At 43.1% G+C, this 26,133-nt stretch overlaps 1 protein-coding gene across 4 annotated transcripts in view; it reads right to left on the reverse strand.

Annotated features, from left to right (window-relative positions):
- Positions 1–1,235: 1,235 nt before the first annotated feature.
- CHRNG (cholinergic receptor nicotinic gamma subunit) overlaps positions 1,236–26,133 on the reverse strand; it is a 42,951-nt gene continuing 18,053 nt past the window's right edge. For all 4 annotated transcript variants that reach the window (XM_088467464.1, XM_088467462.1, XM_088467463.1 and 1 more), the window contains 7 exons: positions 17,610–17,707; positions 16,183–16,383; positions 15,753–15,867; positions 14,221–14,335; positions 10,846–11,056; positions 3,187–3,320; positions 1,236–2,385 (listed from right to left, as the gene is read on the reverse strand). In XM_088467464.1, coding sequence (XP_088323590.1) covers positions 2,203–2,385; positions 3,187–3,320; positions 10,846–11,056; positions 14,221–14,335; positions 15,753–15,867; positions 16,183–16,383; positions 17,610–17,707 — 1,057 coding nt within the window. In that variant the 3' untranslated portion in view covers positions 1,236–2,202. The remainder of the gene's footprint in view (positions 2,386–3,186; positions 3,321–10,845; positions 11,057–14,220; positions 14,336–15,752; positions 15,868–16,182; positions 16,384–17,609; positions 17,708–26,133) is intronic.

Here is a 26,133-nt window from a genome sequence, read left to right on the forward strand (position 1 = left end):
CAAAAAGCTATTTAGCAATAGAAATATTTATTTAAATATCTAGTATGTCTGAAAATAAACAGTTTAAATATTGCTGCAGCATATGTTGTTTTCAATAGGTTATTTATTTACAGTCCAATTCAACAACTATCATGGACTTATGCAAAAGTTTATCCACCTGTGCAACATATGAAAATATTTAGTTCCGCTTTATGACTGAATAGTGGGTTTTCCAAGTAAAAAGAAATAATTTGTCATTCTATAGAGAATACGAATGAGACATACTCCTTATCCTAGTTTTGGGAAGATGAGCGCAATCGCAACTCAAAAGTGACATAGCCGAGATTTCAGGGCAAAATAAAACATAACAAATACATATCAGAGAAAAACTGAAACAATTTTATGAAGTGTCTATTAAGTCCATAGAAGACAAAGGAATGTTTTCAGGTGATACAAATGGTGCTTTAATTGTTCTTTGGTATTCAAGCTGTTTTGTTGTTATACAAATAGGTGAATTAATTGGTGACTAGAACACACAGATTAATGTTCACAGGTTCGACAGTGAAAAAATATCTTAAAATTTATAATCTGACACCTATATCACTGCAGTCTATATGTGCAAGATACAATAAATTGAATGCAATATTTAACTCTTATCACCTATTCATAAATATTATTCAACGTACATGAGTAAGGGTACATGAGATTTAGGGGCAGATGCATTAAGCGTGCCTTTTAAGATCTTAAAATACGTGGTCATTAGCGAAACAAGACAAATTACCGATGGGATGTATTACAAATGCAGTTGCCGAAGAGGGAGAGCGTTAACTCACCTCTCCGGCGATTTGCACTCTTCCTCTTTCGACGTCTTTGCAACAACAAAGATAACAGCGCTAGGAAATCTATTTGAAAATTGCAAAGAGATTATTTAATAACTAATAAATAAAAACATATTAAAATGAATGTGGACTGGACATATGCAAAAGCCAGCCAGCATTGCTAGTTAGGACCCCAATTCATATTGGACATTGGACTTGGTCATTATTTGGCTTGGACTATTAACACAGCATACGAGCACTGCTACTATTGGAATACAATATGCCTCTGAGCACCCATGGACTAGTCATTTGAATGGTGGATTGGATGATGTTCTTTTATTCCTATGATTATATGTATTGACCACATTCATTTTAATGCTTTTATTTATTAGTTATTAAATAATCTCTTTGCAATTTTCAAACAGATTTCCTAGCGCTGTTATCTTTGTTGTTGCATGTTTTCCCATAGAGATCTGACTAATCTCTTTATACAGCTGTTTTTTAATACGGATTATCCACCATTTTATTAGCGCTCCTTCAGTATTTTTACTGTGGTTATTCAGCGCATGCACCTGTCTAAACTTCCCTGCGGCACCTGCTGACAGAGTAAAATTTAATATAGAAAAACACATTCTTTCTTTGTATGCCCAATCCCTGGATGCATATTCCTCCAGCCAGAGACAGTGCTGTGTGTGTGCCATCTCCAGCCTGAGCTGGCGAAATCAATAGCTGCACTTGTCGGAGCAGTCAGTGCCACTGACCATTCATAACGTTTACAACCTAACTTTCGTTGCCCTCTATGGGTATCCTTAATACCGTAACAGAACTCGCATAACTTTTACTTTTTGTGCATGTAAATGAGCACACTACAAAAATCATGTTTGATATATTTTCATGTGCTTTTTCTGGCTAGATAATATCCCTGAGACAATTCATACTGAAAAATGCAGTATATTGCATTCCTAGAAAATCGCATCATAACAGCCAGCACCTCAAAGAACAGGTGTCAAAGTGATTTATTTTCTAGGCATTTTTCAACCACTTCCGCCAGTCTATATGCAAATAAGGCAATAAGCCCTGAAAAAAAACCTGAAATACATAAGACAAAATACTTCAACTCTGTTGTTCTACATTCCTCCAGTATGGACAAGGCAAAGGGTGGACCTAACATTGTTATCTCAGATGTGACCACATTCTCTTCAGGCGTATTGTGTCTTTTATGCAGTGATCACTGTCAATGTACTTTTTTCTAAGACATTTCTTAACCTCTTGGTATAAAGAATATTGAGAACCTGCCCAAAATGAGGGCAAAAAGGCTCACACAATCTTTAACTACTACAGGTTTGCCGGTGATAGAGGTAGACACAGTGATTGGCTCAAGGGCAGGTATTATACAGTAATCCTTTCAGCTGGAACCTTGGGACTGTGGTAAGTAGAGTTTAGGATCCCCAGGAAAAGGCAGTGCTGGTGCTTGGTTATAGTGGCCAGCCAGGAAGGTTCCCAAGGACCCAAGGATGAATAGAAAGAACATAATCAAGAAACAGACTCGGTCTATCACTCGACCAACCAAAATCCACTCCTCATTCTCCTGGAAAAATTAACAATAAACCATTAATAACTTAACAAATCATTTCAGTATACTTCAAAGGACAATTTGCCAGATTTATTTATTCATACTATAAATATGACTGTATCGTCAGTGCTGAAGAAGGCGATTTTCTGCCCTGTGTTTGTCCTGCCCCTGAACATGTGACATCATGCTGTGGAGGCTGGTCACAACACCTGGTAAAAGAACATTTAGGACACTCCAGATGCTCTACAGGCTGAGGGTGCCCTTCGAAGCATCGTGCAAGCCAAATGTAGGTGAGGTGGGGCAGCAACGGTGCTGCCTCCAGGGCCCTGTGCCCAGGGCAGATACACCGCTCACACACCCCTAGTCATGGTCCTGTGTATAATAGAAGTAGTGTACACTGAGACCTATTGGAGTTCTATATAGAAAAAGAATAATAGAGCTACATTACATTTAGCTACTACAACTGCACATAGGTCAGCCCAAAAATATTAGGTCTATTTCATATTTTTTTGTATGTCTAAATGGAAAAAACTGTGTTGTAAAAACTGGCGGTGTATTTAGTGAATTGCAAACTAATAGTAAAAATGTAAACATAGCAGGTGTAGTAATAATTACTTTGAGCATTAATACATTTAACTGACAAATTATTACATTTAATTTAATTTATAATAGTTTAATTAAATTGTATACCTATATGGTTTAATTAATGGATGAACAGATAAACCTCAATCAAAGAGGCTGATTTCTCTAAGTAGAGTAGTAGCTTCTGAGTATGATTACTAAAGGTACATTCATGTCACATTTGAGGCGACTTACACTTTTGAACTGGTTTTTATCCCTCATAGCTCTGGCGATGTGGTTACAAGCTTCTACGCTGGCTCGTATCTCCGGGGCAGCTTGGCTCAGGCTATGGATGAGATCTTGTACAGTGCCATTTCCCATTTCTCGGCCTTCAAGGAATGAAACATTATGTTTATTAAGTTAGATGTTTCCTAATTCTACTCAGGGCTTGTAGTGGAGCTGTTAATGTTTTGTTAAAGAGATTCCAAAATACTGATGTGTAATTACAGTATATGTAAGTTAGGTATGTAGTCATTAGGTCGACTTTAACAATGTCAACACTATAATGTTGACAGTTATGGCAGGGCCGTAGCTAGGGTAGTGCAGCCGGTGCCATTGCACAGGGCACCACAGGTCAGGGGGCACTGTTTGGGTCTGTCAAATGTCTGTTTATTATCATTCTCACTTGTAGCTTCCTCTTATTTTATCCCCAGCATCTCCTGGCCTCCCCTATCTCTTCCCTGGCCCTTCCCCATGAGGCCATTCCTCTTTGTTGGGTGCATTATGTCCCTTTGTAAAATGAGGGGGGCGCCAATGCTCTTTCTGGCACAGGGCACCAAAAAGTCTAGTTACGGCTCTGAGTTATGGTGTTGACATTGTTAAAATATCAACAGGCGGGGGCGTGGCCTAGCTGTCGGGCAGTGTGGGTGTGTCTCCTCTAAGCTCCCTGGAGAGTCCCTCTAAATACAGGTCCCCCTGTCTCACCTTGTTACCCTGAGGGGCCTGGGCCTCTTCCTCCTCACTAGAGGAGCCACTCCCCTCTTGTTTGGGCTCCGTGGGCGGACTCGCGGCGCCGATTCACCTGCGGCCTAGGTCGCCTCCAGAAGCCGCAGGCTAAATTTCGCCCCCCCCGCCGGCGCGTCCTGGACCAGTGCCGTCGCGGAGAATTGCCGCTCTGCCCGCCGCTTGTCTACCCTCTACAGCCTTGCCGGGACCCCAGGGTAGACTATACTTACCCCTCCTGAGCCTCTGAGACCTCTAGGAAGCTGCCGCGATTGCCGCGAATCGCGGGTGGCGGCCATTTTGAGGCCTCCTATATATTACATTACACTGCTAATCAGAAGCTCCTCGGAATAAGGCCTGTGGCACAGGCAGGTGTATATGAGCCCTGACCAGGTTGCCCAATCTGCTTAGCCCTGTACTGGCCCTTGGAGACTCTGTCTTGCCCAAATCAGCCTTAAATTGATAACCTGCATGAAAGGAGCTTGTGTGCTGGATTGGTGGCCTCCTTGCACTCTGTGGATATTAAGCCCTACAATGCATGCCCTGACAGCTTCAACCATGATATAACAACATGTCACTGAGGGGAACCTGAAATATGACACCCACTCTCTGCTAAGCCTGGTATTCCGCCTTTTCCTTATTGTGCCAATCCGCTCTGATATGTATCCTCATGGGGAAGAAGAATACAGCTAAACGCCCGGCCGCCACTCCAGTTAGGAAATCATCTAACTCTGCATTCCATACTCTATTTGCTGTTTCTGCCCCTCCGACTGGTACTTCAACAGGTTCAGCCTCTCCACACATGGCATCGGGGTCTCAGATGGAGGCTCTAACCAGGAGTCTCATTCACCTCATTTAACCCCACCCGCCTCTTCTCAATCGTCCGATATAGGGGAGATTCTGCAACATTTACGGTCCTTACCGACTCGGCAGGACATTCAACAAGATCTGCAATCCCTAGAAAAACGGATTCAGGAAACAGTCCAGACTCATATCTCCTCCATCCGCTCAGACCTCACCCATGTGGCAGAGAGAGTGGTTGCCTTGGAATAACATGTGGAATCTGTGGATACCCAGCTTGGCGAATGTAACACCTTGCTCTCCCGCCACTCCAGTATATTGTTGGCGATGCAGCGTAGATTGGACGATATTGATAATAGGGGTAGACGAAATAATCTGCGGATTCGGGGGGTTCCTGAAGATATTCCTCAGTCGGGAATTGAAGATGCTCTCACCAAAATATTTAATGAACTTTTACATGCTGATCCTGATGCACGGATTCATTTTGATCGAGCCCATAGGGCATTGCGCCCTCAAGGTATGCCCTCTGAAAGACCCAGAGACATTATATGCCGATTGCATTATTATAAGGTTAAGGAGCAAATTCTACGACATGCCAGACAAACAAAGGAGATCGACTTCAATGGATGTCCAGTACAGATTTTCCAGGACCTTTCGTGGTCAACGCTCCAACAGAGGCGCCTTCTCCGTCCTCTCACAGAGGAACTACATAAGCGGGACATTAAATTCCGATGGGGCTTTCCGCTAAGTGTGCAAGTAATGTATGAGGGGAAGCTCCATATTCTTCGAGAACCTGCTGAATTGCCCCAGTTTTGCTCTTCTCTGGGTCTGCCTACTATTTCAGTCCCCAATTGGCTGGATTTATTGGATACCAGTGCCCCCGTGCCACCTCGTAGGCAGTTCTGGCTGCAAGCCCGAGGCTCCAGACGTAGACCGGGAAGAGATCCTACAGCTGAAAGTGAGGAAACTACCTGATCAGGACAGTTATTATGGTCCGTAACATTTTATTTTATGCTTGATGATTTTTGTGGTCTACTTGTTGATCTTTGCTGTCTTTCCTATACATTGTAGGTCACTTAACACTTTTTCACTTCCATTTAAATGCGATCCTGCTAGATGTCTATGTGGGTCGCAATGGCCCATGAACAGTTCTTGTTTAACCTGATTATTTCATGTTAATTTTTAATATTCTAGATTAATGTTTTCCTATTGATTTTATATATTTTACTGATCTAGGCGAATACTTGGCTTTAATATTACTCTAATTTAGATAGGTCCTAAAACAAAAAGGGACCTATTTGGGTGTCATGTTCACTATTACCCTCCTATTTCCCCCTACTCCGTTGTGTATACAATGTCCATGGACCCCTTAAGGGCTTCCATGGCCTTTATTACGGAGTTCTGTTCTTACTACACTAATATATTCAGTTTTGAATTGAGATTTAATCTGATGTTACAATGTCCTTTGTTTTTTAGGATTTGTTCCATGTTTTCCTTGTATTTCCTTTGTTTTCTTCCTGTCTTCCTTCCCTTTTGGCTCTTATGTGTCCCCTCTTCTCCCAATATCTTTTTGCTGGTAGACGCTCTCTGCATGCAGGTAACTGTTCCTTGTATCCGACAAATGAGACACTCTCCTACACACTTTAAATATGGCTAAGTTAACTATTTTTTCTCACAATGTAAAGGGTCTTAATATACCGGAGAAAAGATCCCGTCTTCTGCATACGTTACATATAGATAAGGTGGATATAGCTTTTCTCCAGGAGACGCATTTTAAGAAAGGTGTGGCGCCATCTTTACGATCTCGTTATTTCCCAGTGGGGTACTTCAATGATTTCTCCGAAGCCAAGGCTAGAGGGGTGGCCATATTGTTTTCTAAACATTTGGTGCTCTCTGATACCTCAGTGGTCCATATTGGGGACGGTAGGGGATTATTGGTCAAGGTTACCATAGCTAATCAAAAATATTCTCTGGTAAATTTATATGTACCCAATAAAGGTCAGTCTGGCTTTCTACGCAAGTCATTAGAAATGATAGAAGATCAGTTGGAGGGCATCCGAGTGGTTGGTGGAGATTTTAACTGGGCTCTGGAGCCCTCTCTTGACACCACTTCTGGCTCTTCACGCACCTCTTTTAGAGAGGTTAGGAAATTCAGGCTGACCCTGCACGAATTTCAGTTGGTAGATACTTGGAGACTTTTACATCCATCAGAGAGGGATTACACTTTTTATTCTTCCCCTCATAATTCTTATTCACGCATTGATTATTTTTGTGTAGATCATTCCCATCTAGATCTCCTGGCAGATGATGCTATTGGGCAGATTACTGGTTCTGACCACGCCCCTGTTTTTTTAACCTTGTATCTGCGTGATCCCCCTTCTCGCCAGTGGAACTGGAAGTTTAACGAGCAATTCCTTCGAGACTCTTACTGTAAAGATCAAATTGGGGAAACCCTAAGAGAGTACATCTCTCATAATGTCACCAACGATGTCTCATCAGTCTCAATCTGGGAGGCTCACAAATGTGTTGTCCGGGGGAAATGTATTCAGTTGGGGTCCTATCTCAAAAAAAAGAAAACTGAGTGTAGGGATGCTTTGTTATCTAAAATCCAGATGCTCGAACTTACCCATAAATCTACTATGTCCTCTGATGTATTTGTAGAACTTCAAAAGGCTAGAGACGCTCTTAATGATTTACTTTATGAAGGGGCTAGGAGAGGGTTTCGAAGATGCCGCCATAAATATTATCGTTGGGGGAACAAACCAGGCAAAATGCTGGCAAGGGCTCTTAGAGCTCAGAGATCCCTGACTTATCTTCAACGTATCAAGGATCATACAGGTAATCTCTGTCATACCGACAAGGACATTGCAGCAGTCTTTCAGACTTTTTACTCTGCCCTCTATAATGTAGGTCCGGATAATGCGAATTTAGATCACGCAGCTCGAGTATTGCAGATTCAGAAGTATTTGGAAGAAATAGACTTCCCTATTCTCCCCGAAGTGGTGACACAGGCTCTTGACTCCCCTTTCACAGAAGACGAATTATCTGTTGCCATCAAATCTTCCCCATCCGGAAAGAGCCCTGGTCCTGACGGCTTCACGCTGTCATACTATAAGGCGTACCAAGATACTCTCTTGCCTCTTTTGTTACGGGCCTGTAATGCAGTTTCAGAGTATACCCCTTTCTCAGATCAATCGCTTGCAGCACACATTACGGTTATCCCTAAGGAGGGCAAGGATCCATCACTACCAGCGAGTTATCGCCCGATATCTCTCTTAAATGTAGATGTCAAGCTTTATGCAAAGCTTATAGCTAATCGGCTTAAGCCTCATCTCCCATCTATCATCCATTCTGACCAGGTGGGCTTTGTCCCGGGTAGGGAGGCGAAGGACAATACCACCAAAGTCCTTGATTTAATACACCATGCAGTCTCCTCTGATATTCCCATGGTGCTCCTCTCCACCGATGCTGAAAAGGCTTTTGACCGGGTGGATTGGGGTTTCATGACAGGGGTGTTGAATCGCTTAGGGTTGGGTGCAAGCTTCCTTTCTAAAATTTTGGCCCTATATAGAGCCCCTTCGGCCCAGATACGAGTGAATGGGATCTTGTCGGCCCCAGTCAACATATCAAATGGTACTCGTCAGGGCTGCCCTCTCTCTCCCTTGGTTTTTGTACTTTGCATGGAGGCCTTGGCAAGAGCAATTAGAGCGAATCCTAGTATCACGGGTCTTAAGGTGGGTTCATGGGATTATCGCCTTGCCCTCTTTGCGGATGATCTGCTAGCAATAGTAACTAATCCGGTTACCTCTCTCCCTAATTTAATGAAAGAATTCCAGCGTTTTGGTGACCTCTCTAATTTTAAGATTAATTATAGTAAGTCTGTTGCCTTAAATGTTACCGCTTCGGTCGAGACAGTGTCTGCACTTGGTACCTCCTTCCCCTTTAAATGGCAGACTTCTTCTCTTAAATACTTAGGCATATTTGTTCCTAGATGTTTATGTGACCTGTTTGCCCTTAATCATATGCCTTTGATCACTTCTATTCGTAAAGAATTGGATAAGTGGAGTTTGCAAAAGTTTTCGTGGCTAGGCCGCCTAAATATTATCAAGATGAATATTCTTCCGCGCCTCTTATATTTGTTGCAGGCCACACCGATTGCTCTTCCCTCAAGCTTCTTGTCAGAAGCACATACCCTCATCCGAAAATTTGTCTGGGGAGGTAGGAAGCCCAGATTTAAACATGAAGTGCTTTTTAGGCAGAAAAGTCAGGGAGGCCAACAATTACCAATGATATCCACTTACTATCAGGCCATTATACTCGGTAGAGTTCTAGATTGGACTCGGGGTACAGTGGGTAAGCAGTGGGTGGAGCTGGAGTCAGAATCGTCTAATCTTCATCTGAGTACTTTGCCGTGGTGTTCCAAAATTGTTCGTTCCGCACACCCAACAGTGGGCCCTACTTTAGAAATGTGGAGAAAATTGCGAGTAAAACCCGGAATATCTTCAGTGATATCTCCTCTTACCCCTATCTTATACAATCCCCTTTTCCCTCCTGGGAATTCTGGGCGGTTTTCTTCCATATGGTCTGCTGCAGGGATTATTAGAGCTGGTCACCTTGTGGCCAAAGGTAAACTCGTACCCTTTTCAGATCTATGTGCCAATACCTCTCTTACAACCCAATCTCTCTGGGCCTACACTCAGATCCGACATTTTGTCTCTTCTCTGGGGGGTCCTTCAGTATTTGCTAGAGATATGACATCCTTTGAATCTATGTGTACGCATCGGCAACCTCCTACACATATAATCTCGGGTATATATAAGATTTTATTACATAACATGTTTTCTGGAGACCCTCTTTTTGTAAAGGCCTGGGATAGAGATTTTATTAAAAAAGATATACATATCAATTGGGACAGAGTGTTTCTAGTTATTAATGCGTGCTCCAACAGTTTAGAGGTTTTGGAAACACAATATAAGGTCATGACACGATGGTACCGTTGCCCGGTCATTCTCCACAAATGCTATCCCACGGTGTCTCCTCTCTGTTGGAGATGTCTTGGGGAAACGGGTACGATGATGCACATCTGGTGGGATTGTCCACTAATTATCCCCTTCTGGGGTAAAATAATAGCCCTGGCTTCGGAGATCTTAGGCTTCACTGTTCCATCTGGCTCGGATTTTTGGTTGCTCTCACATACATCTGACCCAATCTCTCTATACAAAAAGTCCCTCCTTAGTCATATTAATAATGCGGCAAGGGCGGTACTCCCAGTGCATTGGCGCTCCCGGACCCCTCCTACAGTCTGGGAATGGTGTCAACGTCTTGACTTCTATATGACAATGGATGATGTTCTTTATTCAGCCCCTGAGAAACACTCTGAGTTTACTGCTATTTGGTCCAAATGGATTGACTTTAAATCATCTGCCTCATATGCAGCCCTCATTCCACATTCTTAATTATGGGAAAAAAGGAAATAAATTGTCTTATTTTGGATTTCGGTGCATTCAGGGTCTATCTGCATACCTTCCCCCTTTTCCCCCATTGTCTTACTCTCTCTCTGTTTTATTTTATTGTATGTATTTTTCTTTTTCTTTTTCTTTTCTCTTTACAAAAACAGATGTCTGTATGTAAGGATATGTCTGTATATGTGTGTAATGTTTCTTATATATACAGTCCGTGTTATGTATTGATTTTTCGTTTACAAAAATGTGTTTTTGTTCTGAAAATAAAGAATTTATAAAAAAAAAAAATATCAACAGGCTACATGTCGACATTGTCAGAATGTTGTCATTTTAGGGTTAGGCTGCAGGACGGGAGGGTTAGGGTTAGGCACTAAGGGGAGGGTTAGGGGGAGAATACTCACCGGAATCGCTGCTCTGTCAGATGTCTGCGCATTCACATGACCACCAACACCCGAAAGACGCTGCAGGAGCAGGTAAGTCACCGCTGGGCCAACAGGGACGATATGTTGACATTTTAACATGTCCACATTTCATTATGACCATGTCAGCATTCTCAAGTTGACATTATGAATGTCGACATACCATACCCCACCCTAATAGCTTGGTTGTATGAACTGTGGCTAAAGCAATGAGTACAATACATATATACCGATTTTGTCTAGCACAATCTTCATGAGACCGTCTCTCTCCTTCTGTTTCTCAAACATGAGTTCACTCCGAGGCTTCCTCATCATGTACTCATCCGCCTTTATGATCAACCCTAAAGAACTGCTGCGTCGTGTGAGCGGCGCCGGTGGAGGAGCGATATCACTGTGGCGGAGGTGCATTCTTAGTAGCCGGGGGACCTTTCTCAAGAAGAGCTGAAGATTCAAAGAAACAGAAAACATTTCCAAACAGCAAAAACAGTGGCAGTAATCATAGGGCCTGATTCAGAGTTGTACAAAAACAGTGGCAGTAATCATAGGGCCTGATTCAGAGTTGTACACGATTGCATTCGTGGCTGCGATCACTTTGGCAATTTATGTACGACGGACTGAACAAATGTTGCTACACCCACTTTCCCTAAAAAAGCCTATTTATCATTAAATATACGCGGCATATTTCCAGAAAACACCCGCAAATATTACGTATCCTCCATTTCTGACAGCAGTTGCAACCCCCATTGGTTTTTTGAGGGTTGCGAAGCCATCAGAGCATTCAAGCATTCTGGAGTTTGAAGCTGGCGTTGTGCTGCTGTAGCCTATGGGCTACACTTCGCAAAATTTACAGGGAGGGGGTTCCTCCGGCAATGGCCACTGCACATGCATGGTCAGTAGACCAAACATGCACAGGGGTCCCAATATAGGAGAGAAGAGACCACTGATTTGGCCATTTCAATCCGAGCACACCACAGATATGGGCTCCTTTTTGGAGGCCCTTTTCATGAATGTGCAATTTAATACATGCCGGCAGTATTATCACATACAGCAATACGACTTTAAGATCTAATATCGCGCCCAGATCGCATTGAGTATATGATTATTGATCAATGGGCCCCTAAGTCCTGAGCTGCAAAGATTCTGGATTCCGGATCAATTGTATGCGCAGTAGTAAAAATCGCTCAACTGCAAAAATATCGGCATAGCGTACAACTCAGGCCCAAAGTTCTAAATGAGTTCTGAATAAACATGGAGAAAAGTAATAAATAATTATTGCTCCCTTAAGTTTGTGCAGTTGATGCATCCCACCTCTTACCTGCAAAATAATAAGAATCAGCATTTCCTAATCATTAAGCTGTTGTGGTCCCAATGGAGTGAAGGGTCACACATGAGAATTATCCCTATTACACCCACACAGTGTGGTGGATTCTGAGGGGTATATACTGTATGGTATTGCCCATAGCAACCAATAAGATTCTACTTATCATTTATCTAGCACCTTCTAGAAGATAATATCTAGAATCTGATTGATTGCTATAGGCAACATTTCCACTTCTGAATGGAAGGGGGAGACAGAAGATGGAGAGATGTAACAGAGATGGACAGAAGAATGGAAGGATAAATGGAATAAAAATAATAAAAATTAGGGCGCTTCAATAATCAGTGTGATAATCATGAAAGCTACTAGCAGCTCACCAACCAGGGTTGGCTAGCCCCCCACTACTATAAAAACCAAAGCCAAAAAATGATGGAAGCGCTGGTAATACTTAAAATGTAATAATACAATCTTGCTTATAAGACACATCTGTATATAGTACATCAATATGTAGAACAACAAAGAATAAATCACAATCAAAACAACAGTGGCCACAGAAATATATACAAAAACCAACATAAATGAAAAAAGGTCATTAAAGGGATAATATGTATAAAGCTGGCGTGCAGAAAATAAAACTATAATATTGCAACAAAAGGAAACATAACATCACATAATGTTCCTGGTCAGATTATTAGGCAATAAATAATCTTTTGAGGTAAAAAATCAAGTTGTATTGAAAAAGTACATTGCCTGGAAATCCTTCGATCTCTGGACTACAATAAAAGCATAAAGTAGATGTTCAATATGCAAATTAAGATCCAGTCAGCAATGTGTTGAGAATTAATCCGACCCGGTCTGTGGGTTTAGAAATAGTTTACAGTCTCACAGGCTTAGCATGATCCCCTTTGAATTAAAAAATGAGGAGTCCCTTACCAGACTGTGCTTATAGACAGGTCCGCTCGTAAGATGTTAAGTCCCGGTTGGGCTACAGTGAGCAGCTATGAGAAGTGGTTACCTGCAATTAACATCCTTGTGTCACTGCAGCGTGGCTGATTCATTGTAGACCAGGTTTTATTTATTGCACGCCAACTTTATACATATTGTGTTGAGAGGGATTGTCTCTCACCTGAATTACCCACATTCTGGTGGAATCGGCTCCCTCCAAGGGAGCCTGGAGTGAAACCTGTGCATTCTGCATTAGCAGTGGAGGTGTGGAATTCCATCAATTCACATTTACACAGAACCAGCTGGAATAATCACTGGAGCATAGGAAGGGTTTAAGGGGTCTATTTACTAAGCAGTGTTAGGAGACAGAGTGAAAAGTGATAAGGTACCAGCCAATCAGCTCCCAACTGTCATTTTTCAAACACAGCCTGTGAGATAGCAGTTAGGACCGGATTGGCTGGCACTTTATCACTTTTCACTCAGTCTCCTAACACTGCTTAGTAAATAGACCCCTAAATCTCTCACACACCTGATGCTCTTTTCCCTGATGCTGAGTAGCAGCCATGAAGTAGGGACACAGGGCCTGATTCAGACCCGCTCGCAAGTGCTATGCGCTTGCGAGGTCGATGTTAGGCATGCGCACGCCGGAGCCGGCTCCAAAGTGAGCATGCGCGAGACCCGGTTAGCGACGGGCGCTCCGTCGCTCCGGGTCTCGCACCAAAAGGGGGTGGCTGTCGATTTTAATCGACAGCTCGCAGCGTTTTGGAGGCATGGCCGGGGGTTGGCTTCACAAATGGAGGCATTCCCAAGCGAACGCCTGCCGTTTGTGGGCGGCCACACTGACATTACCAGTGATGTCAGTGGGAGAGCTTCCGGCTCTATTAGAGCCGGAAGCTCTCTGGGGCTTGCGGCCACGAGACCCTACCACAAGGGTCTTGTTGCAAGCCCGATGGTCGCGATGGTCTTGACGGAGTGAAAAGTGATAAGGTGCCAGCCAATCCGGTCCTAACTGCTATCTCACAGGCTGTGTTTGAAAAATGACAAAATGCGGTTCAACGCCCACAGCAGGTTCCTTGTCCACTGTGTTCCAGCGCAACAGGTAAGTTGGAGGGGGGGACAAGGGAAGGATTGATTTTATGTTGCCTCCCAACGCCCCTGGTTCCAGTAACAGTACAGAAGAGATCTATGAAAACAAGCATCTATCATTTTGTCACCAGGACCTTCTCAGTACATAAGCTATGCTCTAGGATTCAAAGCAAAGTCATTGTGTTGTTTCTATTGAAACTTTTACAATGTTTACAAGTGGCATGCATCATCTTGCACATGCAGCTCAGTCCCGTACCTCTCTGACAGTGTTCGACATCCTGTGGGTGTTTGGGGTTCGGAGAGACACATTTAAAACAATGACAGCATTAACCACAATGGTAATAGTGACCACTATGAGAAATGTCAAATACCTGAGGAAAAGAAAAAAAGTTTCAGGAATTCATATTTTACATTAATTAGCAAAAGTGGATTAGGGGTATCTTATGCTATTATTGTGTTCTCACGTTGTCTCATGGAAGGTGCAGACTTGGTCGCAGTACATTGGGACCCCACAACTCAAACCCATAGAGTAAATCTTGCCATCCTCTAGTATGAAGTTTTCAACTCACTATTACCCCTTTTATACTGCTGCAAAAACCCGGGTTATTGCCGGGTATACCCGGATTGCAGCTCAGTGTTAAAGGGTCCCTGAAAAATAACCCGGGTCAAGTGACCCGGGAATCCAACCCAGATAGCTACCAGGGTTGAACCCAGGATAGACCCTGGTAATGGTGCAGTGTAAATGGCGCGACCCAGGTTATCCGACCTGGGTCATGCCTAAAATGAGCTGATTGGTGGTTGTGGAGCAGTCACCTCTCACTTTTTATGACCTCACAGGTTTAGCAGGGCAGACCTGGGTTCAGTGTGAATAGGGCTGACCTGGGGGTAACCCAGAGCGAAGGTGCAGTGTAAATGGTGTCTGACCTGGGTTGGAACCATGTCCAAAAACCCAGGTCGGACATGGGTTTTTGGTGGAAAAGAGGTATAAGAGAGTGCTAAGGCCACTGCATTCCTAGGATAATAACACATACTTACCCTTCTGTCCATTCTCACCTAATTTTGTAACTATTCAAACCTGGTGAGCTATCACTGGTCACCTGGCAGGGCCAGATTAAGACCTTTAGAGGCCCTAAGCACTTGAAAGATTTTGGTGCCCCCATATATATTTTACTCTCTAAAAAAACACAAAGAAAAGTTATCTCAAATTCTCACTAAGGCCTTTAAAAACCTCCAAATTTGGAGTGAACCCCCCTTCTGGCAACACTGTACGGGACAGCCGACATGACCAAGACAAGAACGATCACGTGAGCTTCGGTGGACCGTGTGGCAGTTTACCAGTTACTAGAGTCTAATTTTGTTGTATTCCAAAGATTAATGTATATCATTAACCTCTATTATTACTATTGTATTATTATATTTATTATTGTATTTAGCCCTTTTTTTGTGGAACCTGGTTCAGCTGCACCAATTGCAATTTTGCATCATATGGTCCATGTTGCCTCCCTTTCCTTGATGCCCTAAGCATGTGCTTATTTTGCTTAAAGCCCTGTCACCTTGGTATGATGAAAACCAAGTGGGTGTTCTTTCATACTAAATTGGTTGAGACGCTGAACCAAAACTTTGTGTGAATTGGTGTGTACTTTTTTCTCACACATCCCTATTGCATGTTATCTAGTATTAAAAAAAACAAACAAACATCCATCTAAGAGATAATGTATCACATAACATTGTTCATTTAGCAAAATAGGCATACATACACCCGAGCACATGGACAGAGGTTTGGCTCACTTTACTATTAGGGGTACAGCTGTGGAGGTTTCTGGGATCTTTTTAGCAATCAGGAAGAGGAAGACCGTCTGAGCCAGGAGGATGTTGATGGACACTGTGCACTTCTGACCTCCAGCTGAGAATAAGGCAAAGAAGAGAAGAGGGTCTATTACTATTTTGAAATTTGTATGTTAATTGTTAACTATCATTACATACTATTATAGCCATTTACTATGTTGCTCTATGACATTTCTTTTCATCCTATCAATCTATGTAATTATTAATTAGTAACTGCCATTATAAAGTTATTTACCTGTGCAAATTATAACATGAATGGCACCAAATTACATTAATAGATGAGGTTCTTACAATATAACAGAACATCTTAAACAAGTATATGGAACAGCATAACCTGTCTGTTATATCAGAAAATTCAAGGCCATTATGATACCTTTGGCAGGTAGAAAGTAAACCAGCACACTGACGAATGAGATTAGCACACAGGGAACAATGATGTTGATGATGTAGAAAAGAGGCTTCCTCTGAATGATGAGATAGAAGACGATCGCCTGATAATTGATGTCATCTGGAGACAGTCGATGATCGACAATCTTCTTAGCTGGCATGTGTTTTATCACCCATTCTCCATTCTCTATGAGTAGCAAATGCAATCAACAAGAAAATGTACATGGTGTGATATGGACACCTCCAAGATGACGCTGACACTTTACCACTGGTGGAACTGTTTCTTTTATTTGTCAGGATGGCAGACAACTTTCACATACACAAAACATTTTCTCTTGGCGATACCTAGCACTAATCTAACATAATATAACTGACTATCAGATCGGTCAGCTGGACCAGAGTCAATCACCCCACCCACAGAAACCAACACCTCAGCTCTAAACTAATTAGATGTAGTAAACCCATATTTTCCTTTTCCCTGATGCTAACAGTCCTGCTGCCTTATTTCATACCTTCCAACTTTTCAAGTGGAGGAAGAGGGACACTTGTGCGTGCCGAATGCCAGTAGGGATGGCCAACGACCATTGCTTGTTTACAAATTTCGATGGTTTACTACAGATGGTTGATAGTTTTGCCTTCGATGGCAGAGAGCCAATGGTCTTCTGCCATTAATGGCAAAGTGGAACCCGATGGTTGTTTTTTTTTATGCCCCTGACACGGAGCTTCGCCCCACCCTACCATTGGCCATCCTTAAATGGCAGCGCCTGCAAATAGTATAATATCAGCAAATGGGAATGACCTCGCGGGACATGCCGTACTTGCGAGCCACGCCCCGTTTTGTCATGCTGGGGGTTTGCCCAGTGCTCTGGGAGCGACTGGACAGCCCTCCAGCCCCTTCCCGAACAGAAAAAGTATAAATGGATGACGTGCGCATGCACGCGCGTCATCCATTCACCAATCACCGCTGCTCAGCTATGCAGAGCAGCGGTGTGAGAGTGTCCTCTCCAACTTCCCCCTGTCCACAGGACACACGGGCTCGCAGGTGGACAGTGCCTGTAAAACAGGACTGTCCTGCTGAAATCAGGACAGTTGAGAGGTATGTTATATAAAGCTGATTAGCCCACATACTCTTTTTGATTTGTCTGAATGCAGCTATGTCCAGCAGCAGTGCTATCTGATCTCCTTGACCACAACCACCCAGTTAAATATGCCCTTGGATGCTATTATGCTGAGGGGGCCATTGCTCCGCCTACATGACTGGCTCAGGGCCCCCAGACAAGCCTTGTATTGCCACATGGTTTGTCCAGGTGCAAAGTTTCCTGGCCATGGCCCCAAAATTGTCTTTTTTTTTCCTTTGCTTCTAATTCAGAATGAGCCCCCATGCGCCACTAGTTATGTGCTGATGTATTTTACCTGTGAATGCTTCTGGGTCTATTTCAATCCACTCTATAGTCGTCCCATCACTGACTGTCAGGAGCAACTCAATCTCATTAGCATTATATGTTTGTGACCTAGGTAAAGAGTAACAATTGTTAAACAATTCTGCAGGTGTAATAATTGTTCAGTTCTATGAGGTATCACTTATATTTTGTGCTTAGTGGGGTAACTTGTCACATGACACATTCTGTTCTGTAATGGAAAATATAAACTATTAACACAGGTAAGCCCTTATTAACCATAAAATTAAAATGTCTTGTTCCACACTGAAACTTGTATAACATAAAAAATAATGTACTCTGTACAAGAGTTATACAAATCACCTTGACCAGTAACTTTGTCCCTTTATATGGTCACTCAACTTGTCAATGACTTCTATATATACAAACTGTACTTTCTTCTATGCCAATGACCTTATGCTTTGAACTCTTGGGTGACATGTGCAGTAGGTTCTACAGAATGCCATATGTAATACAGTACATCAATCTATTTTATTTTTGACATGTAAAAAGAGATACAAGAATTTCGTTGCTAAAAGCAAAACAAAGAAAAAAGAAAATACATTTAGCAGTTACGCTTAATACAGACGGGTTGGGTACGGGATCCTGGCGCAGGCATCCCGCCAGAGTTAGGAAACCGACACCGGCAGGTAAGTATTCTAACCTTACCTCTACCCTTAAACCAAACCCTTCCTCCCCAAGTGTCTAACCCTCTTCCCCCCGCAGCCTTACCCTAACTTCCCCCCACACACAGCCTAAACCTAACCATCCCCCCCTGCAGCCTAAACCTAGTTTTCTCCCTTGTGCCTAACCCTAAACCTAACACTCCCCCTAACCACAATACTTACCGTCTGGATGCCAGCAGTTTGGATGCTGATGTCGGGATTCTGGCACCGGCATTCTGAGCGCTGGCATCCAGATAGCTGGGATCTCAACTACATCCCATATAGACAAGTAAGAAACATTATATATTGCCACATATCACACAACCTCATGTTAATATTAGTATAAGCCCATCCTTGTGTCTGAATGTGCAAGGACTGGAATGCCCACATTGTGTGTCTTTACATGAAACAGTCCTGCTTGGTGCATCTTTAGGCGCTACCATCGGCCCACCATCAAAACTGGCACCAGCCCCATACTAGGTGCAGAATCTCCATCAGAGTATGGCCTCTAATGTAAAGGAGGTTTACAACCAGTTATGTGACACGCCCATGACACTTCTATAACACGCCCATCAGACAGTACATCTCCATGGGCGGGATGCATGACGCATGGCATTTGGGATGAGATGCATTCCGCCACCCTTCGCATGCATGCCGGCATTAATTAAAAACCACAAAGGACAGCTCTTCCTGTAAGTGCTATGCTTTGCGAATGAAAGTCTTGCAGGTCTATTATCCAATTAGATCCCTTCCAGGGGAAGTGTCATGAATAGAAGCCCATAGGCTTCTATTGGGCAACAGCATCTGAAGACGGCATTGCCCATCACATCACAGCCCTGGAATGTATAGCATTCCGGGGCATGATGCATATGAGATGTGCGATCAGACACCCCGAAAACTGCATTTTCGGGGATTTGACCGCATTTGTAACATTAGTGCCTCCTGCCCCCTGTGTCTGAATAGCCACTTTCCAGTCACTGCCCAGGAATACCCAATACATTTCAGACTCTGTATATATCAATTGGTCCTGTGACTCTGTGCATTCACACCGTGGTACGCATATGCTATGCAACTTTTTAAAGACAGAAGTAGAAGCCTTGGTGAGAGAGAATGTGGAGAGAGAAAAAGTACCAACTAAAAAGTAACAACCAATCAGCTCCTGTCATTTTCCAAACAGCCTGTAAAGTGGCAGTTAGGAATTGATTGGTTGGTACTTTATCTCTCTCCAAGGCTTTGTACATAAACCCACATGCGCATTTGAAAAACATTGACCATTTGCGTGAATATTGTCATCGAGTCCAACTCTGAATCAGCTCCACAGTGATCTGGCATCCACAATATATTTAAGTGACTAGTTTTTCTCCAAAGAAGCAAGGAGTGAACTAGTTACATTTTTAACCCATACACTTCAACCTGAACCAAGATTGAGCTGTTCTAGATATTATCTGTGAAAATTCCCTACAGTAGAGATTAGAGATGTGCGCCGCATCCCGTGTTTTGTCTTTCGTTTTGGATCCAGATTCATCTTTGTGTTTTGGTTTTTAATCGGTATTTAAAAAAACCTAGCTAAAATTACATCATTTTGACATGGTAGCATGCAATCCAAAACCCAAGTTCGGTTTTTAGATCCAAGTTCCGAACTGCATTAAGATCCAAACTAGGACTCTGTTCGACTCGATACCCCAAAGTCGGACTTGATTTGACTCTGAAGCCCTAAATTTGGGTGTCTACTAGAGATGTGTGCACCCAGTACACTCATACCCATCTATCCTACACACCATGCTCGATTCATTTTACTGGGACAGCTAGCTGCCTGGAAAGTCTGAGTGTAAAATAACATCTGCATGAAACATTTTATCTACTGCCCTCCGGAACAATGCTGCCCAGGGCATTTGCCTAGTTTTCTTACACAGTCAATATAGTCTTGGCTGCATCACTTTGCACCAAATCACATCACAACACTGCTGGGGTCGACATTGTGGTGTCGACATTATGAATGTTGGCAATATAAATGCCAAAATTATGGCTGCATACCCACTGCTGTACCCTACGAGAACTGCATTTATGTGTAAAATATCAGCATGCGCTGGAGAACATACAGGTATGTAAACAATCTCCCTTGAGCTCTGCAATTTGCTTTGCAAGCATGTCAGCCCTGACTACCTGCCTCCATCCCCTCTAGTAGATGATACTAGCACCAGGGGAACTGATATTAGTTTGGGACTTTCATAAATGTTTATTGTACCTTACTTACATGCACCGTGCTCACCATAATTCTATAGATATAAATGTAATACAATGAGCTACACTGATGCATTATTACGTTTACTGACAAATAGGAGACCATGGTAACAAAAATTAACACAACTTCGACTTTAATCAGGGTTGCCGACATTTAGCTCCCTCCTTCCAGGAGGGAGCTGTCTGGCTTCCACATGGAGGCCGTGACACGGCAAAAGGGGGCATGGCAAGGCAATGTTGCATGGGGCATGACAGCGCTATTGCATCATTCAACAATTCAGCTCGAATCGCGTCCCCCCCCCGCTGCCGGGGTTTATACAGAAGGGTTGTCGTTGGCCGGGATGCTTGCCTGCCTTTCTGGGGGGCCGGGAGTGGCACCCGAGATTTGGGAGGCTCCCGGCCGAATTGGGAGGGTAGGCAAGTATGACTTTAATATGCATCCTGCCCTCTGACCTTAGTATTATTTGAAAATATAGCATTGAGAATAGCGGTGGCTGTCTCTTCTTCAGTTCAGTTTGTTCTAGATCCAGACACTGACATCGGTGATAGAGCATAGCGGCTTACAGATAAACTAAATCCTGAATGAATTGCACAAGGTGCTTCTTATGCTGCTCTTAGGCCAAATATAGCACTGTATACATGTACAGTGCATCCAGAAAGTATTCACAGCGCTTCACTTTTTCCACATTTTGTTATGTTACAGCCTTATTCCAAAATGGAATAAATTCATTTTTGTCAAAATTCTACACACAATACCCCATAATGACACTGTGTAAAAAGTTTTTTGAGATTTTTGCAAATTTAATCAAAGAAAAAACTAAGAAATCACATGTACATAAGTATTCACAGCCTTTGCTCAATACTTTGTTGATGCACCTTTGGCAGCAGTTACAGCCTCAAGTCTTTTTGAATATGATGCCACAAGCTTGGCACACCTATCTTTGGGCAGTTTCGCCCATTCCTTTTTGCAGCACCTTTCAAGCTCCACCAGGTTGGATGGGAAGCGTAGGTGCACAGCCATTTTCAGATCTATCCAGAGATGTTCAATCGGATTCAAGTCTGGGCTCTGGCTGGGCCACTCAAGGACATTCGCAGAATTGTCCTGAAGCCACTCCTTTGAGATCTTGGCTGTGTGCTTAGGGTCATTGTCCTGCTGAAAGATGAACCGTCGCCCCAGTCTGAGGTCAACAGCGCTCTGGAGCAGGTTTTCATCCAGGATGTCTCTGTACATTGCTGCTTTAATCTTTCCCTCTATCCTGACTAGTTTCCCCATTCCTGCCGCTGAAAAACATCCACACAGCATGATGCTGCCACCACCATGCTTCACTGTAGGGATGGTATTGGCCTGGTGATGAGCGGTGCCTGGTTTCCTCCAAACATAATGCCTGGCATTGACGCCAAAGAGTTCAATCTTTGTCTCATCAGACCAGAGAATTTTGTTTCTCATGGTCTGAGACTCCTTCATGTGCATTTTGGCAAACTCCAGGCGGGCTGCCATGTGCTTTTTACTAAGGAGTGGCTTCCGTCTGGCCACCATACAGGCTTGATTGGTGGATTGCTGCAGAGATGACTATCCTTCAGGAAGGTTCTCCTCTCTCCACATAGGAATGCTGTAGCTCTGACAGAGTGACCATCAGGTTCTTGGTCACCTCCCTGACTAGGGCCTTCTCCCATGATCGCTCAGTTTAGACGGCCGGCCAACTCTAGGAAGAGTCCTGGTGGTACCGAACTTCTTACATTTACGGATGATGGAGGCCACTGTGCTCATTGGGACCTTCAAAGCAGCAGATATTTTTCTGTAACCTTCCCCACATTTGTGCCTCGAGACAATCCTGTCTCGGAGGTCTACAGACAATTCCTTGGACTTCATGTTTGGTTTGTGCTCTGACATGCACTGTCAAGTGTGGGACCTTATAAAGACAGGTGTATGCCTTTCAAAATCATGTCCAAACAACTGAATTTACCACAGGTAGACTCCAATTAAGCTGTAGGAACATCTCAAGGATGATCAGCGGTAACAGGATGCACCTGGGCTCAATATTGAGCTTCATGGCAAAGGCTGTGAATACTTATGTACATGTGATTTCTTAATTTGTTTTTTTTATTACATTTGCAAAAATCTAAAAAAAACTTTTTACACGTTGTCATTATGGGGTATTGTGTGTAGAATTTTGAAGACAAAAATTAATTTATTCCATTTTGGATTAAGGGGCCTATTCATCAACACTAAAATAACGTTTTTAAGGACATTTTCCTTAAATAACGTTATTTTGGTATTCATGAACAGACTTAACACAGGAGATATCACAGATATCTCCTTGCTAAGTCCCCCTGCGTTAATTTCCACACTCCCCATACATTAGTATGGGATGTGGAAATTATGGTATTCATCAAATTCCGAAAATTATAAATTTTCGGAATTTGATGCAGTTACTATTCGCCACTGTTAGGTGGCGAATAGCAGAATCCACTAACCTGTATCAGCGTGTGCAGGTTCCCCGACGAGTCCCTCCGGCGCTCTGCTCCGCCCTCAGGCTCCGGAGGCTGGTCAGTCATGTGTGCTCCCCAGCAGAGCACAAGAAAGTTTAGAAAAAGAAAAAAAAAAATATTATTTTTTTTCTAATCTGTCATGTGGTCTGCAGGGAAACCACATGACAGACCAGCAGGACGGAGCCGGAGGCTGCTGCGCGGACAGGTAAGTCGGGGGGGGGAGGTGAGTGGAGGGGGGGGGGTACGAAACTTACCGCATCTGTAGGCAGTGCTGCGCATGCGCTGGTTTTACAGATGTAACAGCGCATGCGCAGCACTGTTTCCAGACGCGATAAGGTAGTGTAGAGAGGGAAAAGTATCTATTTCCCGAAAAGCTGTCATCGCAAAAATGACAGCTTTTCGGAATAGATACTTATGGAGAGGTGGAATGATGAATTCCACCTATAATTAGCTAGAACTCCATGAGAGTTCTAAAGCTAATTATCTCCATTGAATTTTTACCTTTAATGAATAGGCCCCTAAGGCTGTAACATAACAAAATGTGGAAAAAGTGAAGCGCTATGAATACTTTCCATATGCACTGTATACAGTTAAAACATAATCACACCAATTGTACAGCACAAAGCTGTACCAAATATTGCTCAAGACTAACTTCTATTTCTGATTGCTGTTGCTTTATTATTCAAATAATTTTCTTGAAGATATAAAATTATAATACAGAAATTAACAAACAAATGGATTCAAAGGTAGAATAGTGTACATAGTATTATGATCTTGACAATTGAAAAATTGACAAATGAAAGCACAAACGACAGGGGAGTGATCTGTAACTAATGAGAACCCAAGATCACACATGCCCACAGTAAAGGCACAATTCCACAGTTTTTTATTATTATTTATAGAAGGTTGAAGGAGATGGGGGGGAAGGGGAAAAAAGCTGGAGACGGTACAGGAAAATTAAAAGTAAAAGTAAAATTAAAAGTAAAGAGTCTGGTACGGCCATAGCTATCCGTATAAGAAACAAACAAAAAAAAGAGACCTGAATTAGCAGTCTAGTGAGTGGGGGATACTTTGAAGGGTGCAAGGCTAGGGCTGAATGTGAGGTTAAGGTTAGGGAAGCAGGTTTGGGGAACAGCAGAAAGTAGAGCAGAGGGATGACTAGTTCAAGCAAGGCCGTGGACGGTTGCATTAGGCATTCTATACCAAGGTGCCCCGCATGGAACTTATCCACTGTGTTATTTTGGAGGCTGGTAATATATTCCATTTTGGATACAAACCAAATGTGATTTAATAGTTCTTGACGGGATGGGGGAAAGGGCTGAAGTTTGCCAATCTGGAGTTTGGCAGCACACATTATGTGTAGAGTCAACTTGTTAGAGTGTTTGGGTAGCTGGCAGACTGGGGCACACAGAAGCATTGAGGCTGGAGTGAGAAGAGAACAGGCAGAGTTTACAGATGTAAGGAGTGATTGGACTGTTGACCAGAATGGGGTGATATGTTGGGCAGATCCACCAGAATAAAAAAAAGATTTGACCTGGCCACAAAGCCACCAATACAGATTTGAGGTGGAGGCGTACATATGGTGTAGGCGGGTTGGGACCACAGAGTATAGACTTTGTAAGAGTTCTCTTTAATAGAGACACTTATGGAGCATTTGGAAATGTTTAGGCATATAGCTTCCCAAGTGTTATCGCTTAGAGGAGCCTCAAGGTCAGTTTTGTGGTGTTCCAAAGGAGGATAGTCCGGGGTTAAAATGGAGCTATACAGTTGGGAGATAGTACCTCTATCCATGAGTTGATAATGCATAGTCGTTCCATCACCGTGGGTTTGTGGAGGGAACCTGAGTCAGGAAGAGAAGAGGTGAAGACTCTCCGAATTTGAAGGTATTGATAAAGAAGAGTGAGGGAGTAGAAGCTTCTCCTGAAGGTCTGCAAAGGATTGTGGGGCAAGGTCACCCAGAGTATGTTGGAAACGGGTGATTCCAGCTGATGTCCAAGTAGAAGCCATGCTGGATCATTGGTCAATAGGAAAGGAGGGATTGTGCCACAGGTAGATTTGAGGTGAGGGATAGGTGTACAAAGAGAGCTTGGGGATGAGAGAGTCCCAGACAGACAATATCAAAGCGACCATGGGATTTGACAGGGCAGAGGAAGGTCTATGTTGATGAAGAAGCCAGGGAAGGTGGGAGACAGAAGAAACTTCACCCAGGTCGGATTCTAAGTCAAACCATCATTTAGTACCCCTAGGAGAATTCCAGGCGACTAATTTGCTAAGTCTAGAAGCCTGATAATATTTAGAGAGCGATAGGATACCCAGACCCCCCAGATGGGGACCCTTGAAAAGAACATCTCTACGAAGGCAGGCTGTCCTGTTGTTCTAGATGAACAGGGACCACTATAGGGAGGGTCTGGAAGAGATACAATAATTTAGGGAGTACATTCATTTTTATTGCATTTATGCGACTTATTCAATGTATTAAATATTTTTGCAGCAAAAGATGTCCTGTTCAATGGCCCGAAAGAGGGGAGGGTAATTAGCCTTGTATAAGTGGTCATAAGACTTTGTTAGGTAGACGCCTAGATATTTTATAGTGTCCTGTCACCAAGTAAAGGCAAAGTTGAGTTGGGGAAGGTCCAAAGTTGGTTTTGATATATGCAGAGGCAAAGCTTCTGATTTATTGTGATTGACTTTATAGCCCGATAAGCGCCCATAAAGAGAAAGTTCCTGAGGTTAGGGAGGGATGTCATAGGTTTAGTAAGAGTAAAGAGGACATTGTCCACAAAGAGGGAAAGTTTGTATTGAGAGTTCCCAACAGAGATGCCCGAAATATCTGGGTTGGATCGGATCCGAGTAGCAAGAGGCTCTATAACTAGGGCAAAAATAAGCAGTGACAATGGCATCCCTGCCTGGTACCATTTGAAATGCTAAAAGTGTTTGAGAGGATACCACCTGCGAAAACTGAGGTGGAAGGGTTGTGGTAAAATGCTTGAATAGCCTGTAGGAATTTTCCTCTAAAGCCAAACCTGAGTAGGGACGCCGTTATTCTCCCCCCACATGTAATCACTGACATTTTGATCAATCCCTATCCTCCAACAAGGGTCTCAG

This window comes from Taudactylus pleione, unplaced genomic scaffold (assembly GCF_031769625.1).
Source record: "Taudactylus pleione unplaced genomic scaffold, aTauple2 ptg000010l, whole genome shotgun sequence".
Lineage (NCBI taxonomy): Eukaryota > Metazoa > Chordata > Amphibia > Anura > Myobatrachidae > Taudactylus > Taudactylus pleione.